Source organism: Annulohypoxylon maeteangense (assembly GCF_022496945.1).
Source record: "Annulohypoxylon maeteangense strain CBS 123835 unplaced genomic scaffold GGS22scaffold_1, whole genome shotgun sequence".
Classification (NCBI taxonomy): Eukaryota; Fungi; Ascomycota; class Sordariomycetes; order Xylariales; family Hypoxylaceae; genus Annulohypoxylon; species Annulohypoxylon maeteangense.
Window position 1 is genome coordinate 3,725,628 of NW_025953248.1, and position 27,729 is coordinate 3,753,356.

General features: G+C 47.9%; 9 protein-coding genes across 9 annotated transcripts; 5 read left to right on the forward strand and 4 right to left on the reverse strand.

Moving 5' to 3' along the window:
- Positions 1-284: 284 nt before the first annotated feature.
- Positions 285-1,687, forward strand: GGS22DRAFT_151317 (3-hydroxyanthranilic acid dioxygenase). Its single transcript, XM_047959459.1, has 3 exons — positions 285-551; positions 609-684; positions 750-1,687. Exons 1-3 carry the CDS (start codon positions 520-522, stop codon positions 1,182-1,184), a joined length of 543 nt encoding a protein of 180 aa, XP_047824421.1. The 5' UTR covers positions 285-519; the 3' UTR covers positions 1,185-1,687.
- Positions 1,688-2,108: 421 nt separating this feature from the next.
- On the reverse strand, positions 2,109-5,085 carry GGS22DRAFT_151322 (uncharacterized protein). Its single transcript, XM_047959460.1, has 6 exons — positions 4,454-5,085; positions 4,063-4,399; positions 3,812-4,010; positions 3,561-3,755; positions 3,362-3,502; positions 2,109-3,301 (listed from the first exon to the last, which is right to left on the reverse strand). The coding sequence occupies exons 1-6, from the start codon at positions 4,657-4,659 to the stop codon at positions 2,322-2,324; spliced, it is 2,058 nt and encodes a 685-aa protein (XP_047824422.1). The 5' UTR covers positions 4,660-5,085; the 3' UTR covers positions 2,109-2,321.
- Positions 5,086-5,226: 141 nt separating this feature from the next.
- On the forward strand, positions 5,227-9,368 carry GGS22DRAFT_151326 (uncharacterized protein). The gene is made up of 10 exons (XM_047959461.1): positions 5,227-6,319; positions 6,371-7,202; positions 7,254-7,503; positions 7,560-7,685; positions 7,747-7,956; positions 8,013-8,072; positions 8,136-8,183; positions 8,234-8,389; positions 8,458-8,775; positions 8,899-9,368. The coding sequence occupies exons 1-10, from the start codon at positions 5,361-5,363 to the stop codon at positions 9,357-9,359; spliced, it is 3,420 nt and encodes a 1,139-aa protein (XP_047824423.1). The 5' UTR covers positions 5,227-5,360; the 3' UTR covers positions 9,360-9,368.
- Positions 9,369-11,273, reverse strand: GGS22DRAFT_151329 (MFS general substrate transporter). Its single transcript, XM_047959462.1, has 3 exons — positions 10,867-11,273; positions 10,147-10,808; positions 9,369-10,084 (listed from the first exon to the last, which is right to left on the reverse strand). Exons 1-3 carry the CDS (start codon positions 11,055-11,057, stop codon positions 9,498-9,500), a joined length of 1,440 nt encoding a protein of 479 aa, XP_047824424.1. The 5' UTR covers positions 11,058-11,273; the 3' UTR covers positions 9,369-9,497.
- A 586-nt stretch (positions 11,274-11,859) lies between these two features.
- On the forward strand, positions 11,860-13,399 carry GGS22DRAFT_194561 (uncharacterized protein; the record flags this gene model as incomplete). Its single annotated transcript, XM_047965519.1, has 6 exons — positions 11,860-12,120; positions 12,174-12,193; positions 12,249-12,353; positions 12,416-12,798; positions 12,858-12,956; positions 13,042-13,399. Exons 1-6 carry the CDS (start codon positions 11,931-11,933, stop codon positions 13,397-13,399), a joined length of 1,155 nt encoding a protein of 384 aa, XP_047824425.1. The 5' UTR covers positions 11,860-11,930.
- A 1,631-nt stretch (positions 13,400-15,030) lies between these two features.
- GGS22DRAFT_151331 (uncharacterized protein) lies at positions 15,031-19,092 on the reverse strand. The gene has a single exon (XM_047959464.1). It carries the CDS (start codon positions 18,410-18,412, stop codon positions 15,308-15,310), a length of 3,105 nt encoding a protein of 1,034 aa, XP_047824426.1. The 5' UTR covers positions 18,413-19,092; the 3' UTR covers positions 15,031-15,307.
- Positions 19,093-22,220: 3,128 nt separating this feature from the next.
- On the forward strand, positions 22,221-24,116 carry GGS22DRAFT_15686 (uncharacterized protein). The gene is made up of 2 exons (XM_047960432.1): positions 22,221-22,568; positions 22,627-24,116. The coding sequence occupies exons 1-2, from the start codon at positions 22,309-22,311 to the stop codon at positions 23,975-23,977; spliced, it is 1,611 nt and encodes a 536-aa protein (XP_047824427.1). The 5' UTR covers positions 22,221-22,308; the 3' UTR covers positions 23,978-24,116.
- On the reverse strand, positions 24,117-25,835 carry GGS22DRAFT_15687 (uncharacterized protein). Its single transcript, XM_047960435.1, has one exon. The coding sequence runs from the start codon at positions 25,537-25,539 to the stop codon at positions 24,256-24,258; it is 1,284 nt and encodes a 427-aa protein (XP_047824428.1). The 5' UTR covers positions 25,540-25,835; the 3' UTR covers positions 24,117-24,255.
- A 213-nt stretch (positions 25,836-26,048) lies between these two features.
- Positions 26,049-27,282, forward strand: GGS22DRAFT_151338 (uncharacterized protein). The gene is made up of 3 exons (XM_047959465.1): positions 26,049-26,336; positions 26,398-26,636; positions 26,797-27,282. Exons 1-3 carry the CDS (start codon positions 26,115-26,117, stop codon positions 26,981-26,983), a joined length of 648 nt encoding a protein of 215 aa, XP_047824429.1. The 5' UTR covers positions 26,049-26,114; the 3' UTR covers positions 26,984-27,282.
- The last annotated feature ends 447 nt before the right edge of the window (positions 27,283-27,729 follow it).

Here is a 27,729-nt window from a genome sequence, read left to right on the forward strand (position 1 = left end):
TTGTGGTTACTTGGTATGAGAGCGCGGTAGTGGACCCCGAAACGCTAAACACCCCCTAGAGCTTCCGTAACCCATTCCAAAACGGGAGACTACGAAGTAGGGGCTTCCTCTTTCGTTCGGCTGCAGGGAATCCATACAACCACCCCGAAGCTAATCATGCATGTACACCCCAAGCTTAGTTCTGTGCAAGATCAATTACATAAGCGGAATATCATGCGGGATGGCAGGTATGGTGGGGTAATGGATTCCTTTTAAACCGTGGACCTTTCAAACTTCAGGATAGAATCGGCATCCCGCGGGAGTTTTGGCAACTGATAACATACACATACGATTAATAATCGTGTTTGGAAACTGTTTAACCCGTTTGAAAGTGCGATCATTCTAATTCGCTCACATTCAACTCCGGCGTTCCGTACATTGCGAGCCTTTTCAGAGTGGGCGAATCTTGTACGATTCAAGATTGAAATTTGACAGAAGGGAAAGAATCCACAGTCGTCGTCAAAATTCCAACCAACCAAAATGCTCTCTACGCCAGTCAACCTCCCGAAGTGGTAAGCCAGCAAGGTTCCCGGTGACGTGTTGTCCGGGTCCGGCTAATGGCAGCCAAGGCTCGAGGAGAATTCCCATCTCCTAAAACCGCCAGTCAACAACTATTGCGTCTACAATGAAGACTTCACCGTCATGGTGCGCAGATGCGTTTTCCGAACCTTTGCCCGAACTAGCTGATTTATGTTTACCTATCGTCCTAGATCGTCGGTGGTCCCAACGCCAGGACGGACTACCACATTAACCAAACCCCGGAGTGGTTCTACCAGTACAAGGGCGCTATGATGCTGAAGGTCGTCGACGATGGCAAGTTTAGGGATATCATCATTCGCGAGGGTGACATGTTCTTGTTGCCGGGCAATACGCCGCATAACCCGGTACGCTTCGCCAACACTGTCGGCGTGGTACTCGAACAGAAGCGGCCTGAGGGCACGATCGACCGGATGCGCTGGTACTGTCAGGAGTGCAGTGAGATCGTGCACGAAGCTGCCTTCCACTGCACGGATCTGGGCACACAGATCAAGGCCGCCATCGAGAAGTTCATGTCGAGCGAGGAGACAAGGAAGTGTAAGAAATGCGGCGTGGTCGCCAATTCTGTGCCGAAACCGGGGACTATCAAAGATCCGAACTTGGAGTAAAGGTCTGGTCGGCTGAAATAAATTATATATCCAATCTCAATACATGCTTTGGCTACCTACGCAGTCAGCTCCTATCATAGTCGAGTGACCTGGGTTTGCCATCGCCCATTCCTAGGGATAGTGCAAGCCACGTCGGGCATATCCGAGTGGACAGATGCGGAACTTTACTTACTTTCTCTTATTTAGACGATGACAGATTTTAGAGATAATGAGTGAGTCATAATCATCAGTGTATATAATTTATTCACGGATGCCGATGTCTCTATCAACTATAACTAGAGGGTCATCTACTTACTTTCTTCGACAAGATTCAATTAAGGGGCATGCTGTATTATGTCGGCATTTTCATTTATATTCTGGAATGCTAAGTTTTTCTATTTAATCCATCCTATTGGTTGTGTTCGTACTTAGATGTCATTCCGACGCCTTTCAAATAGAAAGTAATAGTGAGTTTTATAGCGCACGCACTACGTTCGACAAAAACATACCATTCTCTTCTTAACCCCTCTATCTACCTATGGGTGCTTTGCGGAGTAAAACTGTGGGTTATCTTATCATCTGAAGCCGCCATATCTTCATCCCGGGGTCAAAATCGCTAAGCATCTTTTAAATAGGACAGGACACTCTCTAAACTTAGCCGGCTTCCATCTTATGGATTTCGGATACGATCCCACGACGCCGTTTCTACCGGACCTATCGCTAGGTCGGAAGATGTTTTTTATAGTTTGCTATTTTATAGTTTACTAGTCGCGTTCTAGATATCGTGTGACGGAAGTTGTGTAAACCTATATGTTAATTTAATGATGTTAGCTATGACTACTGAGGAATATAAGGGACTTCCCTACTGCTAGAAGGTCGTATTGCTAGTTATCCGCGCGTTGTATGTACAAAATGTCAATATTTATCTGCGGACTCTTGCATATCTTAGTTAGAAATTGTATATTCAATAATTTAATAAAATGATTTGATTTTAAATTTGTCTTGTCACGGAAGTATTCCATGCCGTGTGGCGTTCATCGACACTGATGAATCCAGGTGTGGACCCGCAAACACGCCCACAACCAAGTCTCCTTCAACTCTTTTCCACTTCCTCTTAGCAGATGGCCGATATGACCAGGTTAAAAATAAACAAAGTGCTCAGTACTCGTCTTCGTCGAAAGAAAGCTCGGATTGTTTATCGGAGGTTGAATCATTCGACCGTATCTGAGATAACCGAAGATCTTCAATTGACGGAGTCACATCGTAGTCCAACAGTTCCATACTCAAATCCTGTCTTTCACCATCAACATCATCCGGTACCGATAACACTATGATGTCTCTTTCCTGTGCCTCTATCAATAGAGGGGGACCTAAATCCGTCATTAGTATCTTTATTATCGCATCTGACTGTTCGACGGCATCAAGAAGTTGCGACATGTCCCCTGTAGTCTCTTCCATGGAGCCTTCGAAGCGAGTAATCGAATCAATGACCAAGAATATCGCATTTCCTTCTGCATCCTCCGAGAGGATATCAAGGAGGCGACCAAATAAGATGAGTAATTCGCGCAACGTCGATGGCGACTTCTTTCTGAACCTTTTGCTTTTCAGGATCTCGAGATCGATGTTAGGTCTATGTTCTGCGATGTATAATAACAGTTGAGCAATGAAGCTCTTCATCATCGCCACTGATCCACATGTTTCTCCACCTGAACTAGTTGTCCCGAGCCCTCCCATATATATCAAGACCGGCAATTCTGTGTTCATCGAGATCGTCTTAGACAGGAAAGCAGATGTCACCGACAAGGGATTCGAAATATCTTGAGGCGGAGTATCGGCTTCGATGGCGAGGATCTGTGAGGCAGGGACCGATATCCAGTCCTTGATTTCACCAGACTCGACGATCCATTTGACCTTGTCTTTGTCTCGAAGCGTTAGCATCTCAAAGTCTTCCAAGTACTCTTGCATATCTTTGATCGTTTCGGGCTCCGGGAGCTTGACACTAGCAAGCCATCTTCTCGCACGATCGTGGCGTTCTTCGGGAGAACCGATAGCCATTTCGTTAAGGGCCGATGAGGATAGTTGCTTGAGGGCTGCGCGACTGTACGCTATCCTCTTCCTTTTAACTTGTGACGGGTCAACTGTGTAGACCAAACGTTAGCCATACTCCGGTAAGAATAATGCGAATGGAGCAGTCTTACCAGTTCCGTCACGAGAATTAAAAGATGGGTTGCTAGCTAAGAAACGGTAGAGATGGTTGACCATCATTTTCCCTAGTTGTTGAAGTTCGTCGATTTTCTGATTTTGGCTGTCTTGAACTCTTTTGTACTCCTCACGGAACTCTGTCGGAGATGTTAGCAAGGCAAGCAACAGTTCAGAGAGGGAGAGGGACCAAATTACCTCCTAGCTTTGTGCTAGTATCTTCCACCGTGAGTCTTGTCCTCACTGCATGCTCCTCTACGCGGCCGAGTCTCTTTGAGTCACACAACTGCGCCTCATAATCGAAGGCCTTGGTCTCTCTTTTCAAGACCTCGATAGCTCCTGTAATACCATTGCCGTACCGTTCTCCCTTAAGAGTAACTGAAATAGCCTTCTCTAATAACGATTTAGTATCGTACATGGAGGCAACCATTCACCCTGGGTCATCTTACTTGCAAAGTTCCTCGAGAGCTCGGCTACTATGGATTCTAGCAGCTCAAAGATGGCGATAAAGACAGAATCGGCGCGCTTTTTCAATTCTCGCGACAATTTGTGAATATTAATAGTGGCGTTTATCTGCTCCAGCTGTGTGGGTATCTCGGCAAGGGCACTGCAAATTTCCCCTCGCAAATCCTCAGCTCGATCAATAGCCTAGGCGCAGTCAGCTTCTGTGGAATAAAGTGAGTATAGGTAGTCTTAATACTGCTAAGATTATAGTGAAGCCTCCACTGATCACTGATCCGTAGGAATCGTTTGGTATAAAACTCAGGATATTATGGAGGATGCCTCGATGCTCCATGAGACGACGAAAACAACGGCGTATCTTGCCTAAGTAGCCTTTGGATGTTTTATCATCTTGGTGTTTCGACTGCAGCTGCTGGGCAATACTTAAGACATCTTGCATCTTGTAGTCGTCGGGATTCTTTATTTCGATTCCGAGTTTCTTCCCAAGTTTCCGCTCCTCGAGGGTCTTGCAGAACTGCGCCAATGTTGCCTTGAACTTGGTCATCTTCTCCTCAGATTCCTTGAAATAATCTGGCCTGCGATACTTCAGTTGTGAATACCTTGATTCAACGCTACTATGAGATTCTTACTCATTGAAATCCGACGCTGCTACGAATTTGTCGATTTCTGGCGCATACTGGGGAGACTGTGGTCCCATCATTTGAGCAAGTTCAGCTCCGAAAGCCTGCTCGGGTCGCGTTTCGAGGAATTCAACAGCCATGTTTGAGATTGTGTTCGTTCTCATCAAACCGGACCAGAATAGAGGTTGGCGCTCTTCGTTTGACGAAGTTTCCATGTCGTCGAAGCTGGTGTCAATTTCATGCTAATTGGGACATATTTGGCCATCAACGCTGGAGGACGAACTCGTTGCGATGCGGCTGGGGTGGTGAGATCTATTACACGCAGCGTAGTAGGCGAACGGCAGGGATTGCCGAATACCTACTAGGGATACCTACCTGGGCTGCTAGGTTGATAGTGTGGCGATGCACCTAAGTGCGCATTTGGGAACCCTTCATGGACAGCTGCATTACATAGCGACAAAATTCCACGAAAGCGCTTCTAGCCTCCCAATCACGTACCCCATTTTTCACTATCTGCAGTCCGGTGGAAATTATCACCTATACTATCAGTCAATAGACCAATCGAATCTCCTCGTCTTTGCTCTGTATCTGCTTACTTCCTGGGTGGCTTGGCCCCCACGGTTGAGCTTGACCGAAAAGGGGATTGGAGATCGAAAGCTGAAAAAAATTTGGGTACTAGTAAGTAATCCTAAAATCGTCTCAGAAAATCATGAAGATATCTATTATTAGCCATCTAGGACTTTCTTCGTAGAATTCTCTTATCTATTGTTTCTCATTTCATCGTCAGAAATCGCATTTTGTTGAATTTGTTGCTCTGTATCAAGTGAAAGAGGTGTTGCACTATTAACCCCTAATCAAATCGATCACCTACGTTGGCGCCTAGGCACCTACTCGAGTAAAAGAGTAGAGCCTTATAATGGATCAATCAGTTAACTGCCCAGATGGAGAAGTGTCTAATGAGGAGGTTGTCCCATCGCCAACCCCGCCAACGGAGGAGGTTGAAGAGGAGACCCTCAACACTGGGAATGAATCGGAGACTAATGCCAGTGGGTCGGACCGCTCCGAGACACCGCCACTTGACGGAAACAGGGATGAGATTCGCAGTCGGAGCCCCAGCGTCTCCCGAACTCGGCGAGTTCGCCGTCCAGATTATTATTTTGTAAAGGAAAGAAGGCGGCGATCGAGAAGGAACTCTATCAGTAGTGCTAGTGATACGAGCGATTCGGAAAACGACATCAGAGCTGCTACCCGGTTAACAAACGCGGGTCTATTCGACGCCTATGTTCGGAAAATAGAACATGGGCGAGGTTCAAGGCCTGCGAGTCCAGACGCCAGAGGCCCACGTCTTGTTTCAAGCATAGTAGAATATGTTCGCAATCTTGAAACGAGAGTCTACTCCTTAGAGTCAAAACTTTTTGAAAAAGAAGAGGGGAAAGCGGAGAAGGACGACAAGAACGCGGCCGACGATACTAAGGAAGCAGGCCAATCCACTTCCGAGTTCAAAGTTAAGTTCTTCCCTCTCAGTGAAGAGGTTGATCAGACGGGTCGCATCAAACAAGGTAGAGATGAAATTCCAGACACGTACTGTTCAAATGTTGGCCCTGACGACTTCATCCGGGTTGTTTATAAATGGAAAAATGAAAGGTCCATAGAGGCTGCTCAAGCGCATGATGAAGATGAACAATTGAACCCAGAGGATATCGAGGTTGTTGGCTTTCGGATTGATTCAGACCCTATCTCAAGTTTCTTCAATTCTATTGCAGACTTTTCCATTCCGGTACATGGAGTTGTTGAATTGTTTAAACCATTTCGCTTCATCATCCGGGGACTCCCAGATATTCGTGCTCATATTGCAAAGCTCGAAAGTAAATTTGGGTTTGTCTTCTCTACCGACAATTGTATGAAAATTGGCTAAACTTCTTCCAGGTCTACCACTACAGGCGACGAGAGTCATAGCCAGACTGAAAACACTGAATCCAAGGAACAAGCACATGAAAGGCAGGGAAGCGAGGCTCCGTCACTCCATAAGGAAGATTCAAGCAACCTTCGCAAATCGGAACCACCTAAACGGACAGTTGTGGAGATCGTGCCTCAGCACGAACGCCAAGAAACACTCGAACACTTTCGTGAACTGTTGAAGTTTATCGAGAAGTATCTGGAACCACAGCTCAAACTATACGACGACATCCGTCAAGGGACAGTAACCAAAGTCACGTTCGAGAACTTATGGATGGTATTCAATGTCAACGACACAATATATTGCCCGATCAAGAAAGGAAACCAGGAGCTTGAGGTATTCCTAGATGGAGATCCGAATACGAAGAAATATGTGACGAGGACTAGATCGACTCCTCAAGCATATCGCGTTGTGTCGTCCGAGGGAGGTGTCGGGGTTTATGTTGACCCTGAACGCGACGATAGTTCAATTATGACATTACAACCCATGGGAAAAGCGAAACAACAGAACCAAGAAAACTTGACAATAAGCGCAAAGGAACAGTTTACTTCGCTGAAAGTATACTGTTTCTCAGTAGATTCCGACGGTGAGAAGTATACCCCTGTTGAGGACTTTTTTATCTTCAAGCCATTCGAAGGAGAGATAGACATTACCAGTCTCGAAGCTTACCCAACTCACTTTAATTCTCAATATGAGAAAGTGTCCGAGATGCTTCTTCAGCGTGGTCGCAAATTCATCGAAATGACTGAGATCTCCCATATGATATACGAAGGGTTGACCGTTGGCGAAGATAAGGAGGAAGTAAGTTTATGAACTCACAATATCTATTCCACGCACTAATTATCTGGATAGGTTCTCAGTTCGGTTATTGTTGACCTCAAGCTATATTATCAAGAGAACAAGACACATCGTCCGATCTGTGCCCCCCTTCAGCCCCTGGGGATACTCCGGCCGATTACTCAGATCGTTGAAGTGGCAGGGACATCCACAAGCTGCACTCATAGGAAGCCTTGCCGAAGATTGAATTGTTCTCGTGATATGTACACTGAGTCTTTCAAGGTTGATAAGATCAACCCATCCTTACGAAGATCTCTTTGTGAATGTAGCTACTCCCCCTTTACCTCCTCGCCTAAAGAGATCGCTGACTTGATGTTGAAGATGAGCCAGAAGAGAAAGATCCGAAGTTAGCAATTCAAGCCATAAAGAAGCACATGGAAGCCACAGACTTCATACGACTATTGCCTGGGGCAATTTCCGGGTTTGTCCTGAGATCTCGCAAATGGGGTAAGTCCTAAAAGGGTTTCCAACCACAATTTTTAGGAGTGTCAAGCTAAATACTTCACAGTTCATCTGGATGTCAACCTACTTCAGTGGTCAGTTTCTCACGACAAGGCGAACATAAATCCTGCCGATACCGCGGGATGGAAGGATTTGGTGCTACCTCCAGGCTACAAGGATATCGTCCTTGCGATGGTGAAGAATCATACTGCTGGTACTCGAATTATCAACAACGGACTTTATCAAACACCAGAAGTCGATCTTGTTAAGGGCAAAGGTAAGTCGTACTCAACCTATGATCTATGCTTGGTGACTAAAGAGGATTTCTCTTAGGAAAGGGGTGTATCATCTTGATTCACGGCGCACCAGGTGTTGGGAAAACCTCAACTGCAGGTGAGTATATGTCGCAATAACAAATGCGAAAACCGTGAGGCAAGTTTATTAATGCATTGGTAGAATGTGTTGCCGCTTACACCAAACGTCCGCTATTTCCGATAACCTGCGGTAAGTAAATCCACCCTAACCCGTTGACAAGCTGCTAAATACCTATTCAGGTGATGTCGGATATCAACCTGACGACGTCGAAAAAAACCTTGACAGAGTTTTCAACCTTGCCCATAGATGGGGCTGCGTCCTGTTACTAGATGAAGCCGATGTTTTCCTCGCAAAGCGCAATAGGGAAGATATCAAACGAAATGGACTTGTGTCAAGTAAGCGACCCATTATACAGGAATTCTTCACCTAATTTCAGTTTCAAGCTAATATTGATGGACTTCAGTTTTCTTGAGAACCTTGGAGTATTATCCTGGAATTCTGTTTCTCACCACTAACCGCGTGGGAGCAATTGATGACGCCTTCCGTTCACGACTACATCTGACTCTTTACTATCCGCAACTTGACCGAAAGCAATCTCGCAAGATTTGGAAAGTGAACTTCAGGCGCTTGAAAGAGATCAACGAGGAGCGTGCAAAATTAGACCATCCACCAATCAAAATTGATAAGGAGAAGATACTTCGGTATGCGGACCTAAACTTCGAGGAGCTTCACTGGAATGGCAGGCAGATTCGAAATGCCTTTCAATCGGCGCTGGCTCTAGGTAGGTCACATCAATTTTCTTCTTACCCCGCCCCCTTTTTTTGAGTCCGTGCTATGATCACCGGCAACCCCTGAACTCCTCCACCTAGGTCCTAGGATAACTTACTAACGTTTATCACGAAAGCCGAATTCAAGGTGCAGGATACCAGCAAGTCTCCGATTCTGTCTGTTGAGCAATTCGACACTATTGCGCAGGCATCCCACGAGTTTGATCACTACTTACTAACCACCCACGGTTTCGACGAGGATAAGATGGCAGCTCGCGACAAAATCCGTGCCGGTGGTTCATACAAACGATCCGAGAACAAAAAGTTGAAGACGTTGCCAGATACCGACGAATCCGAGAGCTCATCAGAATCCGACTCGAGTAAAAGCTCGTCGGATAGTTCTAGTAGCAAGTCCGATTCTGACTCAGACCGGCCGTCCAAACATAAGAAGAGCAAGAAGAAGTCTAAGAAACCGGAGACGAAGAAACAGAAGAAGGATAAGAAGGATAGCGTGAAGAGCGAGAAGAAGAAGTCGAAGGAGAAGGCGAAAGCGAAGGACACGGAAGAGTCTAGCAAAAGCTCAGACAGTGATGATTAGAAAAAATCACACTAAATTGGGATTTTATAAGATTAGAGCTATTTCCGGTATCCTTCAGCATCTCAATCCAGTCATAATCTCAAAGCCATATACAAGAATATCCAAATTGTGGTTTCTACTTCGTGTTTCTCGCAGCCTTCATAAATACAATTCACGGTCTATCCCATCTCCTTCCTTCCCAATCCCAACCTCGGCTTTCCTCTGCCGCCAGATGTAGAAAGCGTAGCAGGCACAAGAGGCTATGCAAAGGCAACCCATAGAAAGACAGACAGTGTAGCCCGTATGGTAGTAAGGCGCGTCTTTCTTAACAAATAAGAATGTTGCAACAATGCCTCCGCAATTCCCAAAACCTATCATCCAGGCCGTTCCGATGCTCCTCTCCACGTGGCCCCGAAGGTTCATCACGTACCAGCAGATGATCATCCCGCCAATGCCGAAGGAACCCATTGCCGTGAGGCAGACTCCTGCATACTCGGCTGAGAAATGCGCTGATCCGTGTGTGGTTATTAAGATGGACAGCCCGGTGATCAGCAAGGCGAGACCTAGGAATATGAAGGGCGAGCGTATCCGGGCCTTGTCGGAGAGGTAGGCTAAAACGACAGCGAGCCCGAACGCTGCTGCGAAAGGGGGGACGGAGTGAAGCTGGGTTTGAATTGTGCTGTAACCGAGTGTTTGGATAATAGTCGGTGTAAAATACGAAAGAGAATATGAGGTAACCAAAACCGCTAGTTACTCAAGATTAGTATTCTCTTCTTCATGCAGCCTAGATCGTAACGATGGAACTTACATAAGTACATGAGTCCGCCGAGCCAGGCCTTGGGCGTCCGGAGGAAAGCGAGGACATCCCGCGGAGTTACGGGAACCAAGCGAGATTCGTCGGTCTTTGTCTTATTTAACAGGAACGCCCGTTCCTCCGGAGACAACCACTTCGCCTCTCGTGGGAAGTCCGTGATGCAAAAGAACGCTAAGACGCTAATCAGCACCGTCGCGATGCCTTCTAATATGAAAACCCATCTCCAACTACTTAAGCCCCGCATGTGATTCATATTTGCTATCGCCGAGGCAAGGAGGCCACCGAAAGCCCCGGCGAGGATAGTGCTGGACCAGTACACGGTAAATCGCTTCTGAGCCTCCTCCTTCGTGTACCAGAAACTGATCAAGTAGAAACTTCCAGGGAAGATGCCGGCTTCGGCAAGGCCTAGGAAGAACCTTGTAGCAAGCAATCCGCTGTAGCTTTTCACGAAGCCCTGACACAGCATTATGATTCCAAAACATAGGATACAGCCCGAGAGCCAGATATGGGGGTTCAGCTTCTTCATCAGGACGTTTGACGGGACTTCGAATATGATGTACGGCACAAAGAATATGCACAGCGCGATGTTCGACTGCTGGCCCTCGAGTCCGAGCTCCGCGGGTAATCCCATGGTAAGGGCATTGGATATATTGACGCTATATCCAGTCAGTCAGTCCGACAATCCCAAGTATTCAAAAAGGCAAGGGCTCCTACCGATCCAAAAACGCCGCGAGATATACAAGGAACAGTATAGGCACAACATGCAAGTCGGTCTTGCGAAGCAGTTTTGTCTCATCAACATACGCTCGAAAAGGCTCCTCAGCCACAAATTCCGAGCGCGAGCTAAAAGAAGCGTCGTTCGAGCCCCCGCCGACGACGTCGTCGGCGCCTTTGCGATCAGCCATATCGAAACGGTATATTTCCTCTAACTCTTAGAGACACAGTCACAACAAACGAAGAAAACTAAAACACACAAGCTAGCATTTTTAAACCCAGGACCAGGCACCTAGGTAGGTAAGTTTGAATAAAGCGAAACACGTCCCTCCCGACACATTGGACGAAAGGGAGCGAAGGGCGGGAAATGAACAAAGAGCGAAAACTCGTCGGTCAAGACATCCGACCGCGTGGTGTTACACAAAGATGTATCACTACATCGAGGGGGCTGAAATGACAATCTACCATAGGTACGTCGTATCTCCGAGATGTATGTATGTACACGCGACCCCCCTACCCGGGTCCAATCAATCGGGTCGTAGGGTTGACCGGTTAGTCCGCAGCAGACTAAGAAGCGTTGAGGCGCCGTGGAGGATTGTGGGATCTGCGGTTATGGCGAATTCTCCAACTGTGAAATCATGGATCATTCCAGGCAGCCTTGAGAGGGTTTAGTCACAGCCTCGTCTGGGACGGAGCCAATGTCGTCGGTGAGCGGGCTGCTGATCGTCTGGCTTACGGAGTCTTTTGCTGGAATAGGTTGTAAGAATCCGGTTCGTAGCTCAAGCCAGCCAAGCCAGGGCGCTTCTGGGGTGTGAGACGGGAAGGAGATTGGAAATGGAAGAGATAGGGAGGGGTTTTGGTGTTTGGTATAGGTCTGTTTGGGCGTCCTGTTTGCTCTAGAGATAGAGATTTCGAATCTGCTAGGTGCCCAAGTGGTTTGCGAGTTGTCGAGATACTTGCGGTTTGGACATGCTTTAATTATATACATAAATGCATGGTCTCAGTCTTTCGTCACGTTTCTCATTTTCTTTACTCATCAAGACTTACACTACGGAACCGAGAGAATGGCGACTGTCTCTCCAACACCCGCATTGCAGCCTCCTCCAGGGGTGGCGTCTAACTTTGTGAACCCCGAGTCCCTAGCCGGCAAGAACAACATCGCTATGGGAGTCTCTATTCCTCTGATAACGATATCCTTCTTTCTTCGGGTATACGTAAGAATATGGATTAGACGAACTTGGGTTTTTGAAGATTGTGAATCCAACTTTGACCCATTAAGATGAGATAGAGGCTAACACTATCAATAGGGCTGGCTCTAACTGCTTGGGTGGGTAATAAATACGAGCCCTTAGTATAACTCTGCCTCTAACTAGCCTATGTAGGCTAGCACAGTATCCCTCGCTGGGGTAGGCACCGCTACTATGGCTCACAACGGTGGAAAACATGGATATGATATTACCCATGAACAGTTCCAGGAAGCATTATATGTAAGTTCTTGACGAGTTCATCAAATCAGAAAAGGGGCCGTGAACGCTGACCTACCCAAAAGTGGTTTAATGCAACCACTATCAACTACGGCATCGCCATATGCACTACGAAACTAGCGGTTCTTTGGTACTATCGACGCGTCTTCTCCCCATTCCGGCGGAAGCCATTCGACATTAGTATCGTCTGCCTCATCACCGTGCTCATCCTATTCTACGGATCAACAACCATAGTGAAGATATGGGAGTGTATCCCCAGGGAAAGGATTTGGGACAAGAGCATACCGGGGAGATGTATCAGCACCGATATTCTGTTAGACACAAGCGGACTGTTTAATACATTGACAGACTTTATTATGCTTTTGCTTCCGGTGAAAGCAGTCTGGAAGTTGAAGCTGAAGGTCAAGCAAAAGGTGCTCGTCGTTGGTGTTTTTACGTTTGGTTTATGGTCAGTACCTACCCCTAAACCACTTACCAACTCCATGAATGATACTAAAAACATTCCAGCGCTCCAGTCTTTAGCTTGGTGGGCTTCATAGTGCGTCTTCAGGGGAACAACAATCCCGACAAATCTTGGATACAGCCAAAGATTATAATGTGGGGTCTGTACGTAACGTCCAGCTTCTTTTTCTTTTTCGTTTTCCTACCTTTTTTATCTCCGAAGAAAATAAGGTTGACCCTTTGATTGAAGTGCCGAGACAACGACCGGCATGCTCTGCGTGAGCTTTCCGGAGCTAGGACCTCTTATAAGGAGAAGACAGAGCCCTACACACACCGAGAGCATCGTGAATAGTAACTATCGCTCGGGCGATAAGCCATATCCGCGACAAGGCAGTCGGTTTTCGACGGCCATCTCGCAGGGCGTGATGAAGCTGGAAAGCGACCCTTACATAGAATTAGATGAGAGAGACGTATATCCGACTCAATACGCAGCACAGGCCGACCGTAACATCCACGATCGAGAACCACGTCCAGGGGAGATAACTGTTACCCAGGAGGTCACCGTGGACTCGCATAGGAGAGAAGAGGGTGTGCATATTGACCGATGATGTTGATGAATAAATATAGACATCTAAGTCCGTTTTTGACTTTTTCAAGATCCAATAATGCCATTGATGTCATTGCCAATTTCGTGTTGCTTAAAATCGTGATATGGCTGTAATATGGGTTGTTGCGTTTTCGGAACCTACCTCAGGCCTGATTGGTCCATGCGTCTTTGGTCACGTGCTATCAATTCGAGCTAGCGCTATTACATTTTCCTACTGACCAATCGACGCCTAGTAAACTACGGTGGTCCGTGATCACATTCATTTTCACTGTAAAGTATTTCCAAGGGCCGTTTTTCGTTTTCATTAACCTCGCAGCTAAATATACAATTTTACAATACCTGCCTGCCCAAGAAGGAGAGGTGGTATCGAAATGATATGATCGGAGGAAATGAGCGTATGCGCAAACTTCTCGAAGACTTCTCCAAAACGCCTAGCTCCGAGGTTGTGGAACATATAAACAACATCACAAGTATCCGGTACAATGGCATGTACGCCCACACGGCAACTTAGCTGTAAAGCAACGAGAAAGGAGAGCTGCATATAATCCTTACCCATGCATTGGTCTTCGGGACCTACCCTGATCCCTGATAGTCCGATTCACGAATCTTGATCTTAATCATTCTCTTGCTGTATGCATGTAGGTACGATATGATCGTCCAGTGTCTCAAAGGTGCAAACGCCACGTTTTTATATATCGGCAGCTATTTCGGGTAGGATCTACATCAGCTGGTGGTGGATGGCGTTCTTTCGGAATACCTCATTGGTCTCGATCCGATCGAAGAAGCTCTCATCGAATTAAGCCACGAGGTTTTTTCTTGACCGGAAAACAGCAGGTCTTGGTTGATGGTTGCCGGCGTCTTCAAAAGTGCAGTACCAAGCGAGGGGTAGACGGACATGGAGTTGCCTCAGATGAGATTGATGCATTACACCGCAGCGCCGTTTCCCACCTATTGCTCTTGAGAAGCAGGTTGCTGCGTCGAAGCAGAGCGTGAGATTAATCAAGAACACAAATTTAAGATACAACGGATGGAGTTGGAAACAACCCTGTCAGCCCTGCGGAGTACGAAAACCGTCGCCATTCACTCGCTATTTATAGCGAATGGAACTTTGCATATTGCCAGAAAAAAAACAGGAATTTCCCCTTTTGTGTACCTAGGTACCTACCTATTGGTCGTGAATCAGTGCTCGTTCTCGGTACCGAAGGAGCAGCCTTTCAATGTCCTTAAAGCATTTCGGGTGGTTGCACAACAGATAGATAAAGGACGGAGTATGTAAGGGGCGGCATTTTCATAAGCACTTCGGGTATCACGTGTACTTTAAGCTTAAAAATCCTAAATGCCGCTAGGAATACGATATCGTGACATTTACATTAGTAATGCTGAAGCTATGCGGGGGAATTAGTAGCGATCCCCTAATTGGCAGCTCATTCTCGCGATGGTTGTTGTGTCAAAAGGAGACATACCCGTTAGCGGCACAGCGTTTAAGGTAGCAAGGGAAGACGAAGACGATCCCTTACCATCCTCATCTCTCGCTGAGAGAAAAGACAATCAAGTGTTTCCGGTATAATGTCACATCGAATATAAAACATGCAGATCTACTAGCGAGCCCGACAAATATATCAAAAGTTTCGTTAAAGTTACGAAATTATTACTATGGTCTGTATCCCTAAACAGCCCAACCCCTTTCATAGGCTCCCAACGAAACCTTGAGAAATTATCTACCTAGTAGGTACTAGTATGCAAATATAACGCTGAAAACCATACGCCAAATATTTTTGTCTTCCGCAAAATCAACCATGCAATCCGTAAACGCCTTCATATGCCTGTATCCATGACGACATCTCCGTAATATAATGAGTTTGTGAGGGAGTGTGTGTATGTATGTATAATCGTATCCTCATGGCCCAGTCTATGTCGTAACCTTCTTCAACCCCTTGAAATTGACCCATTCACACTTGCATCCCCCAGTACCGCCATCAATGCCTCCCAAGGAGGTATTGGGGCTTTTATTCATGCCGTTGATCAGGGTACCCGCAAACCCGCGGTCGACGATGATGAGCTGGACGTCAGTGGTGTTAATAGCTTGGTTTTTCAGGACCCCGTAGCGGTAGTCGATCTTCTTGTTCTTGTCCCCGCCGTGCATGTCCTCCGTGATGGTGACTGGGTACGGCATGGTACCCGGGATAGCGGCGGCAGACGTGCCGTTCGTCCAGGGAACGGCAGCGCCGGTTCCGCCGAGTAGCTGCGTCGAGTTCTCCAGGCGCGTCCATATCTGTACGAGGAAGCGGGTCTGGGATAATGTCACTAAGGACTTGGCACTGGCCTCGGTTGATCCACCGTCAACATCCGCGGCGTTTGACTTCACCGTGTCTACCATGTAAATTGTCTTGTCGAAATGGGTATAGAACCCGTAGTGTTCGGTGGGTAGGCCACGATCGAATAGGCGGACAGGTTGCTGAATAGAATGGGGGAATAGTTGAGCTGGAGCACCCGTGCCGTCACCGTTCAGTTGTGGTGGTGGAAGGATGTCCGTGAGGTTAGTGCCACCATTGCCAGCTACGCCGATGGCATTATTAGCGCCTTGTCGACGAGTCAGCATGTTAGCACCGACTGGCTTATCAACATCAGTTAAGGTACTGATGAAGAAGGGCGTTGGTTCTCCGGCCTTGTTGTCTGACTGGATGTGATCAGTGGTGTTGCCTAGGAATCGGATCTCCGCAATAGATGGTGGTTGCGGGTTTGGGTTGAAGCCAGAGTCGAATAGGGTGGGTTGGTCCTCATCGTTATCCTCTGTAACGTTCCAAAGAGCCCGGGTGTTGTTGTCATATTGGATCTGGAAGATGAACTCGGGTTGATTGGGGGCTTTGGGGGCTACGGATGCCTGTTGATCCTTTGGCAGTGAACAAGACCAAGCGTTATCTGATGTGGCAACTAAACAGCCAGTTCTTGCTAAGGAATTGTCCGGCGCAGCCACGGTCAAAACACCAGTCGGCATAGGTGGAAAATCTGTCAAATTGAGCCAAATCGAAGGAGCCGAGCTCTCTTGGGGTCGAGGTCGTCGCGTAAGAACAACGGCCAGGACGATGGCGAGGATGATCGCAGCGATCAGGCCGGCGATAACGCATAGACAAATCCGTCTTCTCTTTCTACCTTCACGGCCACTCCGGCCGAAGCAACCGTTTTTAGGCATACAGCCCCGACCTCTCCAGAACCCACCGGCTTTTCTAGCAATTACCTCTTCTTTTTCGTGACGGCGTCGCTGCCGTTCCGTACGATTAGCCTGTCCTCGAACGTCGTAGAAATGATCACCGGGAACAAATGAACCAGGTGCGCGATCAGGAAGTACTGCAGCTCGTACAGGTTGAAGATTGTGTGGTGTTAAGGGTATTTCCGCCATATTTATAGCCCCTTGCGAGGTCATCGTTCCCGCCAAGCCTGGAGTCACTGGGCCAGGAGATGGAACCCTCTGAGAGTTAACTACAACTGGAGGTGGTAGTATAACGCCATATTTCACCTGAGTCACTGGCTGTGGCTTGGGAGGTGAATATGGTGGCGGCTCTTCATTCGGTCTTTGATTCTCCTCCAGAAGTATCCTAGCTTTCTCGGATCTTGTCTCTCTGCGTTCTGGTGACGTTTGACGAGACGAAGAACTAGCTGGGTGGACAATATAATGTTGCTGGAGAATGACAGGGGTGTTCTTAGCCTGAGCTACAGCGTTTAATGATGAGCCATCCTTCTCATTAGTTCCATTCCACCATTCGCGGACACCTGTTGTAGACTGTGAAGAGCCAGGGGCGGCCGGTTGTGCCTGTTGTGCAGGCGGATTTGGCTGTGAAGGGCTACCCTTCTCACTAACTCCATCCCACAATTGACGGGGAACCGCCGTGGGTTGTGATGGGTTAGGTCCGGCTTCTTGTGCTTGTTTCTTGAATGGGTTCCATTGCTGCGAGGAAGGACTAGGTCCCGTTTCTTGCGCTTGTTGCTTGAAGGGGTTGTTTGTCTGTTGTGTGAAAGGGGTTGTGACATGATCCCACCAACCATGAGATCGACTAGCGGCACTTTCAGGACTAGTCATCGGTGCCTTGGGCTTTACCGACTTGCGCGTCATCGTAGGGCTTCCATCTTCTTCAAATAGGGTACATGGTGTGCCAAGATCGGAGTCATCTTCAAGGTCTGCAATAATCACAGTCTGCCTCTCTTTGGACCCGAGGTTCGTTGGTAAGGCGGGTACAGGGGGTACATCAGTATCCCGTATCTGACCGCTATATAAACTAGGCTGTGAATAGAGACTTGACGCGGCTCTCGAACCCTGGTATGGAGATTCGCTTGCTTCCGTGTCTGGAGACCATACGGAACGCAGCTGGTGTGGCGTGAGGGCTGAAGGATTGGCAGCAGTAGGAGTTGATTTTTGAGGGAACCTGGGAAAGTCCGTTGGCGTCTCGATGACAGCAGTGTGTGGGCTAACTTGATGGTCAGAGAGGTTGTCGGAAGGAACCGATATTCCTATGACGATTGGTCTAGCCACTGGAGAAAGATCTGAAGAAGACCCTTGTAGATATTTGTTGCTCGCTTTAATACCACTAGCAGCCCCAGGCCTTTGCTTAAGCCACGAAAAACTGCCTATTGAAGCAGAAGATGGTTCCCCTTCTAAAGCTTGAAGGGCTGTAGGATTAACGAACTTCGCGCGTTGCTTCGATTGGCGGAATTTTGTCATGTCCGTCACTAGTGTTATACCAGCTTTTGCGTTCTGAGCCTTTTGTCTAGCTTTGGACTTTACGCGGGTCGGTTTTTGAACTGAATACCGTAGTAAGTTGCGTGGAATTCCCTGCGCGGCACCAGGCCGGGATGATTTATGTTTTGCCTCGTCGGAAAGATCAATGAGAAGCCCATCGTTATCGTCTATCGTCACTTGTCCCTCTTCATCTGAGTCTTCCCAATCCTCCCATTCATCCTTGCGGGTTGGATCCCTAGGGCTCGGGTAAGGAGTGTTCGGTGTCGGTTTGGTCGCGTTCATAGTGAATGATTTAGGTAGAGAATGTGTTAGATATTCGTCAAGAATTTATCAGTAAAATATGAGTCAAATTCAAGGTACCAGCATTGATATCTGACAGGTAAGAAACGAAGGAAAAATTAAGTGATGATACTAAAGTTAGGTGAGGAGGGTGTCAAAAATGACTGCCTTGAAAAAATAAAAGGCAAAGTAAATTTTACGCGTAATGTGGACATTCGTGAGTGAGCGGAATGGTATAAGTCATGAAGAAATATCCATTGAGTCATAGGTGAAAGAAAACTATGACAGTAAGAATAGAACGCGTTTTTGTTAAAACAAAAGAAAGGCTCAAGAACAATGTACGTTAGTAAAATCAGATGTAAAAGTTCTTTGTGAATCAACATTAACAGGCAAGGACTAGTATTAAATCAATCTAAACAACGGTCCGCATGGGCATAGGCCTTGCCGCCGCCATACATCTAGACGAAGACATAGTAACAGCTCATACAGCGGAGATTCAAACTTGACCAACACTCAGTCTAATTGGTTAGACGGGATAGCTTCTTGATGTCTGGTTGGCCGTAGAAGGCCGACCTCATTGCACGACAGTACGCCATAAAACAGGGTTGGGGACCCGAGAGGCACTCATGGTCGCTCGATGAAGGTAAATTGAGGCCTCTGGATGGTGGAATTTTCGCTTGAAGCAGATGAATGTTCGATGTAGGCGCCGAGTTGTCGGAGAGAATGAATCCCATTGGTCGGACGTCGTCAAGCCAAGACACTTAGCACAGTGAATGGGCGGCAATGTCTTCTCTCGCGGCTGCGACCCTACCGACCCACACTTCCCGCTGCATACTACTTCAAATTTATTGTTGCATACTTAGGTACATACGCGGTGAGCATAGGTTACCATTTCCTATACTGAAATAAGTTAGCTTGCATCCGTGGATATTGAAGTCATTCGTGTTGACGCAGGTAGGTATGAATGTATGTATGAAGTGCATGTGTAGATGAAATAATTAGAGATGAGAGTGCAGAGTGACTACATATGCAAGCCAGTAAAAGCGTAATTATATCGTTAAGCCAATCAAATTCAATCATATAGTGGGTTACTCGTCTACTAGGTATGTAATGAGTCAGCAACGAATGCGAACAAATCCATCCATCAATGATAATCTGCGCCATCCAATGGGATGTACCTTCCTCACACAATTCAATGTTGAGTTCGTTTGTATGTACCTAAGTACTTACTAAACCCCCCCCCCCCCAAAAAACCCTTGTCCCCCAATACCCCTCACTCTATTTCCTTGATTGGCCTCTTACTCTCTTCCATAACATCGATGAGACAACCATAGCCAACAATAGGCAGGTCGCTGATGTATCAGATTAGGTGTTCGACATCATGCCAGATTCATCCTGCCGTATTATTCTTTCCTAATCTATCAACCTTGTGGATGGCTCTTCATATGCTGTGGAACGATGGCCGTCTTATACGTTGCGGCTCAGTGATTCCCGAGGTCTAGTCTTCGATCGACATCGATGAAGACGTCAACATCCTGCGCCTATCGACTTGGCCGTGATATTTTTCGGATAAGTCAACTATTATCAAACTGTCAAGCTTCGACCGGGTCTATCATCCTTCACTTTTATGGAGAAATCGACATCAAAGGGTCCATTTGTTTCATTCTTTGTCGTGATATGCGCGGGCGAGATCCCCCACCAATCTCTCATTTTCCATCGCCCCCAGACTGCCAGGACTACCAGGCTCGTCAACATAATCCTTACAAGGCTATCATCTATGTACATATCGACGACGGTTTTTTACCCCCAATGATTCCATGCAGAATCCATGGAGTTACTCTTACTTCGTACAAAGGATGTCATCTATTCGAATACCTACATGTTTATGTTTCATCATAGCAAATCCCGACGGCATCTATTCCATATGATCCATATTCTGCCATATCTCTGGTAGTCTGGTAGCGTAACGTCAAGTCTCTACTTAGTGCTGCTACCATGCGCACAAGGTAGAAACAATAAACACTCTAATACCCTAGCAGCCTTGCATTTTCGCCTTCTTCATGCTTAAACGTTAAATATTGAGTCGCAGCAGGGCCTCCCTGCACAACCCGTGCGCTACCCGTGGGGATTCAACTGGTAGTCCCGGTTGCTACAATGACGGGCATTTCGAAGATTTACAAACTATTTCACCGACTTGGGAGATCCTACTAATGTTCATGTCCGAGTAAGGTAAAGTGTATCTTCATCAAAAATGACAGAAAATATTACTCCTCAGCTCCCTAGGCAGGCAGGCAGGCAGGCAGTCCTAGTGGACCAGGCTAGCGAATATCCACGTGCTGCCTGATCCAAATATATTACGACAGTGGGTTGGAGAATGCATGCCTGGCTGTACGGATGCTAATTAGTCATCACCTAAGAGGCCTATCAGGCCTAGGTGAGCGCCCATTCAGGGGGTCATATCGACCAACGCACGACCAAATTAACAGTTGCCGTAGCCTCATACACAACAGAATGCGATCTGCCTGCAGCATGAGGATTCAATAGATAACGACTCTACTCATTCGGGGGAAGTGAGAAGAAATTTCTCACATCCTCTTTCTGCTTCCTCTACGAGCCTGCAGAAGCCGAGAGGGTAGGATCTTGTTCATCGTCGATGATAATCCGGGGCAATTGCCGAGTAGGGGGGACACGCCACTTTCGCCTGATCCGCTACTCAGTACAGATCCGTTCAAGACTGCATCGTCATTTACTTCACTTTCAACATGCTTATTATAAGCGACGTATGTTCGGGTTTGACAGCTCAAACATGAGATAGATACTCGCCCGAGAGGAACGCAGTTATGCTAATGTTACCTCGTGTTTAAGAGTTTATCCTCGAGCCGAGCGCGTCATGCATTTCTTATATCCTCGGTCAATTCGGCGTAAGGATTCGGAGCATGAGATGAGCGAAGAGCCCGCCGGTCCGCCCGGAGCACAACGAGGCAGCGAGATATGCAGAAAAAGCGAGGGGTTGCCATGTGTTTTGTGCCGCCATCCGATTCAGCGTCCAATGCATCTCCTATTCCAGCTCTGGCTCACGATCAAGAGGATGGACATGCAAGTAACATTACAACATTACAGCCCGGCAAGTAGAGAAGCCAAGAAAGTGTTTCTACATCCAAGGGTTGAAACCTTGACAGGCCAGACAAGCCAAGGCTACCAAGCTCCGCCAGTATAAAGATAGGGTTAGGTAAGCCTTCTCCGCCAATGGTAGCCGTGGAGCTTCTAATTTGGGGATATTCGCCTCCGCGCTAACTCCTTATTCGCCCACTTCCCCTAATCCTTCATCCTCCTGGCAAGTATTGGGTGACATCCTCCCAGTCTTGTTATTATTAAGCTTTCCACGATCAACGTCCCGAAAGAAACTAGAAACAAAACGAAGTGATCGACAGGTGGTATTAATATGCCGCACTACCAGCTAAAAATGGTTTAGGTAGCCAGAGAATGCTGCTAGACGGCTATAACACGTGTAGCGGATATGATTGAATGTTCCTGGGCGGACGTGCCCCCCTGGTTGCTGCGACCATGTCGAGACAAGGGCCCATGGTTCACGAATCAAGATGGCCGCCCTACCCATGACTAATGTAAAAGCTAGTAGCCTTATTAAAGAAGACGCCTATCCGAACGGGTCCTGCGTGTCGTAGGGAATGCTACATGATGAAGCAGGAGGTGAACATTGCTTTATTCTTCATTAGGTTATAACTCTTGTCTATCTCGAGATAAATGCAGCAGGCTCTACATTCCTCTACTACTCTACTACTCTCCTACGCGCATTTACATCACAATATAATGACTACATATATATCTTCTACTCGTACCCGTAACAGATTATAGCAGATTATCTCCGCTCTTTACACTACATGGCTGAGCAAGATCAAGCTAATCCTCCCAACATGACGCTCTCACATCGATATAAACATTCCAACCAACAGTCTCCCAGTACCATGGCTTCACCCCAGGCGACCACCCAGTCGTCCACGCCGCAGAGGTTCAACGGTCCTGCGAGGGATGGGGATTGGGCCAACTACCGAGACACCATTACGTCCTTATATCTCGACCAGAACAAGAGTCTGAAAGAGGTCATGCGCATCATGCGCGAGGAATACTACTTCTACGCGACGTAAGCATCCTCCTTTCAATAATTGCCCGACATACAGTACCGTCTGACCCGCTTGTAGAGAAAAGATGTACAAGATCCGCTTCAACAAATGGGGCCTGCATAAGAAGCTGCGGGCCCACCAGGTGGCAGAACTCCTAGTCCAGCGGGGTAAGCGCGCTGCCGTTGGCAAGTCGTCTGTGTCCTTCGTTGGCGGCCGCAAGATCGACGCCGACAGGCTCAACACATATCTACGCCGGGTCTCCCCCGCCAGACGTAAGGAGCTGGTCGCCATACTCTCAGGCAGGGTAGAAATGGCCGGCTCTCAGAAGCGTAGCATAGAAGACATCATATGCCGGACGCCATCGCCCGAACCAGAGCCAGCGATAGAGACAGTGCCGAGGCGACTAGATGCACCCGATAGCTTACGGCTCCCCGAGGAGTGTATGCAAATCGTCCAGGCGTATATCGGGGGCGCTTTCGATGGTGCATTATGGAAAACTACACCCAACAGAGAATTGGTATTTCCACCCCGAGGAAAGACGTGGCTAGACCCCGTGTCGTCTGCGAGGCAACTCTTCATCAACGGTTTTACGGATCAGGGGTTCTGTATGATTAGGGAAACCTTCGCCGGCTACCAGGAAGTGATGGAACGGCAAGATCCCTCACTTCTCGTCGAAACATGTCTCGCCCTTGGAGCGTTACGACAATCCGGACCAGACTTAGCCGAATCGTTGATCAATTACGCATACGGCATGTCCCGGATCATCCTAGGTCCCAGGCATCCTCTACACTTACTATTCTCACGACTGAGAGGCCTCAGCTCATACGAGATCGCACAGTTCTCGGGTGTCATACTCGAGACCTTCTTGAAAACCGTCCAGATCGATACCCGCCTTAAGCCGACATATCTCGCGACCGTGTACCGCGCGATGCTCAACAGCGAATTCATCGAGACGGCCGTGGCGCAGCGGTACATGGAAGGCCTACTCGCGGACCTCAAGGAAACGGAGTCGCCGGACTTACCGGCAGACGAGTTACGGAAGAAGGATATCGACCTTCTCCAACACCACGTCACCTGGCTGTTCAACTTACACAACAAGCCAACAGAAGCCAAGGTAGCAGCGAAGACACTAGTAGAGACCCGTCGCCGCGACCCTCGCCTCGCGCGCTTCAGCTGCTATAACATGCTTCGCACGCTACCGACCAGCTACGAAGTCACGGACAAGGAGGCCATCGACATCCTATACCAGAGCCTCGCGATCTGCGAGACGGAGTTCGGGCGCAGCGACAACGCAACCGTAGTCGTTCTCGCGACACTGCAGAACTACCTCCGACGCATGGGTCGCTACGAGGAGGCGGCCAAGGTGCGGAAGGACTTCGAGACGCGGTGGGATGAGGTGGTGGAAGGGATGAGCCGGCTGAAAACCTGACCCGCAGCCCTAATGAATACCTACTACATGGTGCAATAGACAGGGAATACAACGGTGCGCTGAACAGTCGTGAGAGGACATATAGGTGTACGGTGGTATTCTTTATGTAGTAACCCTGCAGCTTTGAGAACGAAAGCCAAACTGCAGGCTCGGGTATTCGTTAGGGTGACCTAATGATTAAGATAAGAAAAAATTCAATAAATTACAATGTTCCAATTCCTTGAACGCCTTGGTATGCTTTCTACGTGATTGACAAGTACTTTATGCCATTCGCTTCATTATAACTCGTCTCGTCCAGGCTTCGGTATCTCCGCCCGTCGCTTCTTCAACATGTCGAGTAATGGCTGACTCCACTCCGCGTCTGAAGGCTGTTGACTAATGATTCCTAAGTGGTACTCCCAACACCCCTCTTCCCTCGACTCCTTCCCGCCTTTTGCACACACACTATCCTCCGTCGCCTTAGCAGCCGTCGGCCAGACACCCAACGTCGCGCCGAACTCTTCGTCGAGGAAGGTGTCGGACACGATTCGCGCGACCTTGGGTTTCTGCTCCTGCCAGATTCCGTCCTCGCGCAGCATGATCTCGAGGAGATGACTCATGCCGTCGGCTTCCATGAACCGCGTTTTGATCTTCGGGCTCTTGAGCAGGGGCTCCAGCGGGATGAGAGCCAGTCGCGTGCGGTACAAGTCCTCGCCCTCATTAGCGCTGCCTGGGGTGCTAAGGGGGGCTAGGTTGTTGAAGAAGGAAGTAGCTAGGGACAGAGTGGTAGTAGAGGCGGAAACGCATTGTTTATTCGTGACGACGTCCCATGATTTCTCCACGGCTTGCAGAGCAGGCTTATTATTCCGGATCGAAGACGCGAGGATCTGCGCGGAAAGGAAGTCGGGACGAGTCCCTACGGGTTTGTCTGGATGTGAGGTAGCCACGTTAGTAGCGAGACAGAACAAGCCGTGCAGAACGTCGGCGTCCTCGGCGATCTGCAGCCCGTAGTACATATCGTAAGACAAGTCCAACAGGTCATCGAGAGCTCCGTCAAGCTCATCAGATTGGCCGGAGTAGTCGCCGGCGTCGGAATACTTCTTAGCGTACTTCTTGACAATTCCTAATGTTTGGGCGAACCCCTCGTTTTTCTCCTTCGGCGCCTTGACTATGCCTATGGGGTCGTAGGCCGGCGCGCCGGAGGGGATGCGGGGCTTGTCATCTTCGACTTGCTCGGGGTCTACGATGACGATGGACCGGTCTACCGGTAAGCCTTTGAGAGCCGGGTTCTCCTCCTTGGGATCGTAGAGTTTGGCTTGCTTCTTCCCCGTCTGGACGTCCAGCTGCACGTGCAAGCCCGGCGGAAGATCCTGGTCATCGTGAACGACTTGGAATTCCTTTGTGGCGGAAAAGAGCTTGGGGTAACAGTCCGCGGGGTTGTCTGTGTGACAGATGAGATCGGATTCCGCCGAGGGAGACTCGGACGGGGGAGGGGATGAGGCAGATACAAAGGAGAGAGTAGATGAGACGATGAAAAATGAAATAGCAATCTTTTTTAGATTGCGTATATATGAAGACCCCATATTGTTATGTAGTAGTTATATAAACTCATAGAAGTATAAGTTAGATGACTTCTAAATAGTTAAATTACTGGGCAAGATATATTATTATAAGTCTGTCTTTGCAAGTGAGTGATGTGGCAATGTCTTTTTAGGACAGTTTGCAAATAGCCAAGCTGGACACAAGACTCGAAAAGACGCTTAACTTATGGGAATTATGACCAGGTAAGAAATAAAAAGAAACAAATAGAAAATTATTTCATTCCTAGGTCATCCATTCATTCATTTCCTCATAAACCAAATCTTGACTTATCAACATTTGAAGGTTGGCAACGACAACCAAATGGATAAATTCATCAGATAAAATGATAAATTGTGGTGGTACAGTTAGGCGTACATAATACACGGATACAGTGTTAAAATAACGTAAAAATAGAATATTCACACATTGAAGCTTACCCATTAAACGCATGTGATTGGCGGGATCAATCCCCACCATATGCCTCAATTCCAACATCTCAAGCTTCATTAAGCTCTCAATAGCCGGACTATATCATCTGAGAAGCCAATTGGCATCCCGCGACCACACATAACCAAAGATGCATGCCCTCCGAACGAGAGCGGCTTGCGTAGCCAGGCGAACACGGCCGACATCTCTACGAATATCGCGCTCCTACGCCTCCGACGGCCATAAGGAACCCGGCCACGAAGATCACGGCCATAAAGAATCTAGCCATGACGACCACGGCCACGATAGCCACGGACATGACAGTCACGGGCACGACCACCACCACGCCCCCGAAGTACCCGAAGGACTAGGCGTACGTATACCTCTTACAGAAATCATTACCGGGACACCGAGAGCTAACCATGAGAGCACAGTCCGGCTTCTACGTCTTCGCCGCAGCGGCGCCCTTGAGTTTCCTCGGATACCAGCTAACGCGGCCGGGCGCCAACGGCGAGCCCTCGACCGTGACGTCCTGGATGCGGAACTTCGACTACTTCAACGACTACGAGGAGCGCAACGCCCTGCGCAGCAACTACATCGACCAGGCCTCCCACGACAAGCACCTGTTCCTGTACTCCGGCAGGAACCCGCACGTCGAGCTGAAGATGCCAGAGTATGTTTCTCTACCACTCTTCCATTTCACCACCTCTCCCACGTTGCTATATTCAAAGAACAGAAACGGGTGATGCTACCGCAAACTCCGAACCATCCACACCCTAGCGCAAAGTGCACATTATAGATACACAAAACCCACTAACCGCCCCCTCCAACAGACTAATCGACTCCGGCTCCCCGTGGAATGTACCCGCAGGCTTCTACCCCAACCTGAGCCACCTAACCGAGCACTACCGAAAGCAAGCGGCCGACGAAGAGGAGCGGAAGTACAAGAAGTTCCAAGAGATAGCAGCGAAAGCCGCAGCAGCAGCAGAAGAAGAGCAGAAGAAGGAAGCCGCGGCGTGAGGAGTGAAGATGTACACCGATATATCTATAAATACCTACATACTACTATCCTTGTGCAATGGACAGACGGACGTACATAGCATATTAGAGATGAAGAATCCAACGTGCGGGTTCCTACCTAGGGAATAGGCGGCCGCTTTTTGTTTTGTTATACTGGGCTGTTCCTGAGTGTGTTCGCAAGCGGGTGACATGTTGCCTTGTATTCCCCGGTCTGGTTTGGAGATAGCTTATCAAAACAGGTCCTAGTAGCAAGTGTAGTGGTCTATAAGACCTGTGACATATGGATATCTTTGCCAGAGTATCATATCCGCGATTATCATCTTTTAGGTACTCATCATTCCGGCTATAGATAGGTCAAAGCAACATCCAAATATCCAAATATCCAGGTAGGTAAGTATTGAGTAACATTTGTAGTAGATTAAATGTCTCGAAATTAGTATCATAGGGGAGGATCCAGATGTATATCCCCTTTGACAATGTTGAACTTCAGGATAGCAGCATAGTAGGGCTAGAGCTGATAGACGTCACCCATTCATCATGGATAAAATCATACATTGCATATTGTAATAGCGAAGTTGAACAATAGTTAACATGGCGATCTTCCCATTTCTAGACTTGATATGGATGTCGGAGAATCATGAATATATAGAATAATTGACCAGCAAGGGTAGCATCGATACATCAAGTTTCAATGTAGTTATTACTAGGATCCAGTCATTTAAACATGTCAGGAGTTCGAAGTCGTT

Bases quoted from the DNA above. Each gene is read 5' to 3' on its own strand.
- GGS22DRAFT_151317 (XM_047959459.1), top strand. From the start codon at position 520: ATGCTCTCTACGCCAGTCAACCTCCCGAAGTG. The intron at 552-608 runs GTAAGCCAGCAA...ATGGCAGCCAAG, and splicing joins CCAGTCAACCTCCCGAAGTG to GCTCGAGGAGAATTCCCATC. The intron at 685-749 runs GTGCGCAGATGC...CTATCGTCCTAG, and splicing joins ATGAAGACTTCACCGTCATG to ATCGTCGGTGGTCCCAACGC.
- GGS22DRAFT_151322 (XM_047959460.1), bottom strand. From the start codon at position 4,659: ATGGAAACTTCGTCAAACGAAGAGCGCCAACCTCTATTCTGGTCCGGT. The intron at 3,756-3,811 runs GTAAGATGACCC...AATCGTTATTAG, and splicing joins GCTCTCGAGGAACTTTGCAA to AGAAGGCTATTTCAGTTACT. The intron at 3,302-3,361 runs GTAAGACTGCTC...TGGTCTACACAG, and splicing joins TAATTCTCGTGACGGAACTG to TTGACCCGTCACAAGTTAAA.
- GGS22DRAFT_151326 (XM_047959461.1), top strand. From the start codon at position 5,361: ATGGATCAATCAGTTAACTGCCCAGATGGAGAAGTGTCTAATGAGGAG. The intron at 7,686-7,746 runs GTAAGTCCTAAA...AATACTTCACAG, and splicing joins CCTGAGATCTCGCAAATGGG to TTCATCTGGATGTCAACCTA. The intron at 8,184-8,233 runs GTAAGTAAATCC...ATACCTATTCAG, and splicing joins GCTATTTCCGATAACCTGCG to GTGATGTCGGATATCAACCT.
- GGS22DRAFT_151329 (XM_047959462.1), bottom strand. From the start codon at position 11,057: ATGGCTGATCGCAAAGGCGCCGACGACGTCGTCGGCGGGGGCTCGAAC. The intron at 10,809-10,866 runs GTAGGAGCCCTT...GACTGGATATAG, and splicing joins CTCGCGGCGTTTTTGGATCG to CGTCAATATATCCAATGCCC. The intron at 10,085-10,146 runs GTAAGTTCCATC...TTGAGTAACTAG, and splicing joins CGGCGGACTCATGTACTTAT to CGGTTTTGGTTACCTCATAT.
- GGS22DRAFT_151331 (XM_047959464.1), bottom strand. From the start codon at position 18,412: ATGAACGCGACCAAACCGACACCGAACACTCCTTACCCGAGCCCTAGG.
- GGS22DRAFT_15686 (XM_047960432.1), top strand. From the start codon at position 22,309: ATGGCTGAGCAAGATCAAGCTAATCCTCCCAACATGACGCTCTCACAT. The intron at 22,569-22,626 runs GTAAGCATCCTC...ACCCGCTTGTAG, and splicing joins GAATACTACTTCTACGCGAC to AGAAAAGATGTACAAGATCC.
- GGS22DRAFT_15687 (XM_047960435.1), bottom strand. From the start codon at position 25,539: ATGGGGTCTTCATATATACGCAATCTAAAAAAGATTGCTATTTCATTT.
- GGS22DRAFT_151338 (XM_047959465.1), top strand. From the start codon at position 26,115: ATGCATGCCCTCCGAACGAGAGCGGCTTGCGTAGCCAGGCGAACACGG. The intron at 26,337-26,397 runs GTACGTATACCT...ATGAGAGCACAG, and splicing joins AAGTACCCGAAGGACTAGGC to TCCGGCTTCTACGTCTTCGC. The intron at 26,637-26,796 runs GTATGTTTCTCT...CCCCTCCAACAG, and splicing joins GTCGAGCTGAAGATGCCAGA to ACTAATCGACTCCGGCTCCC.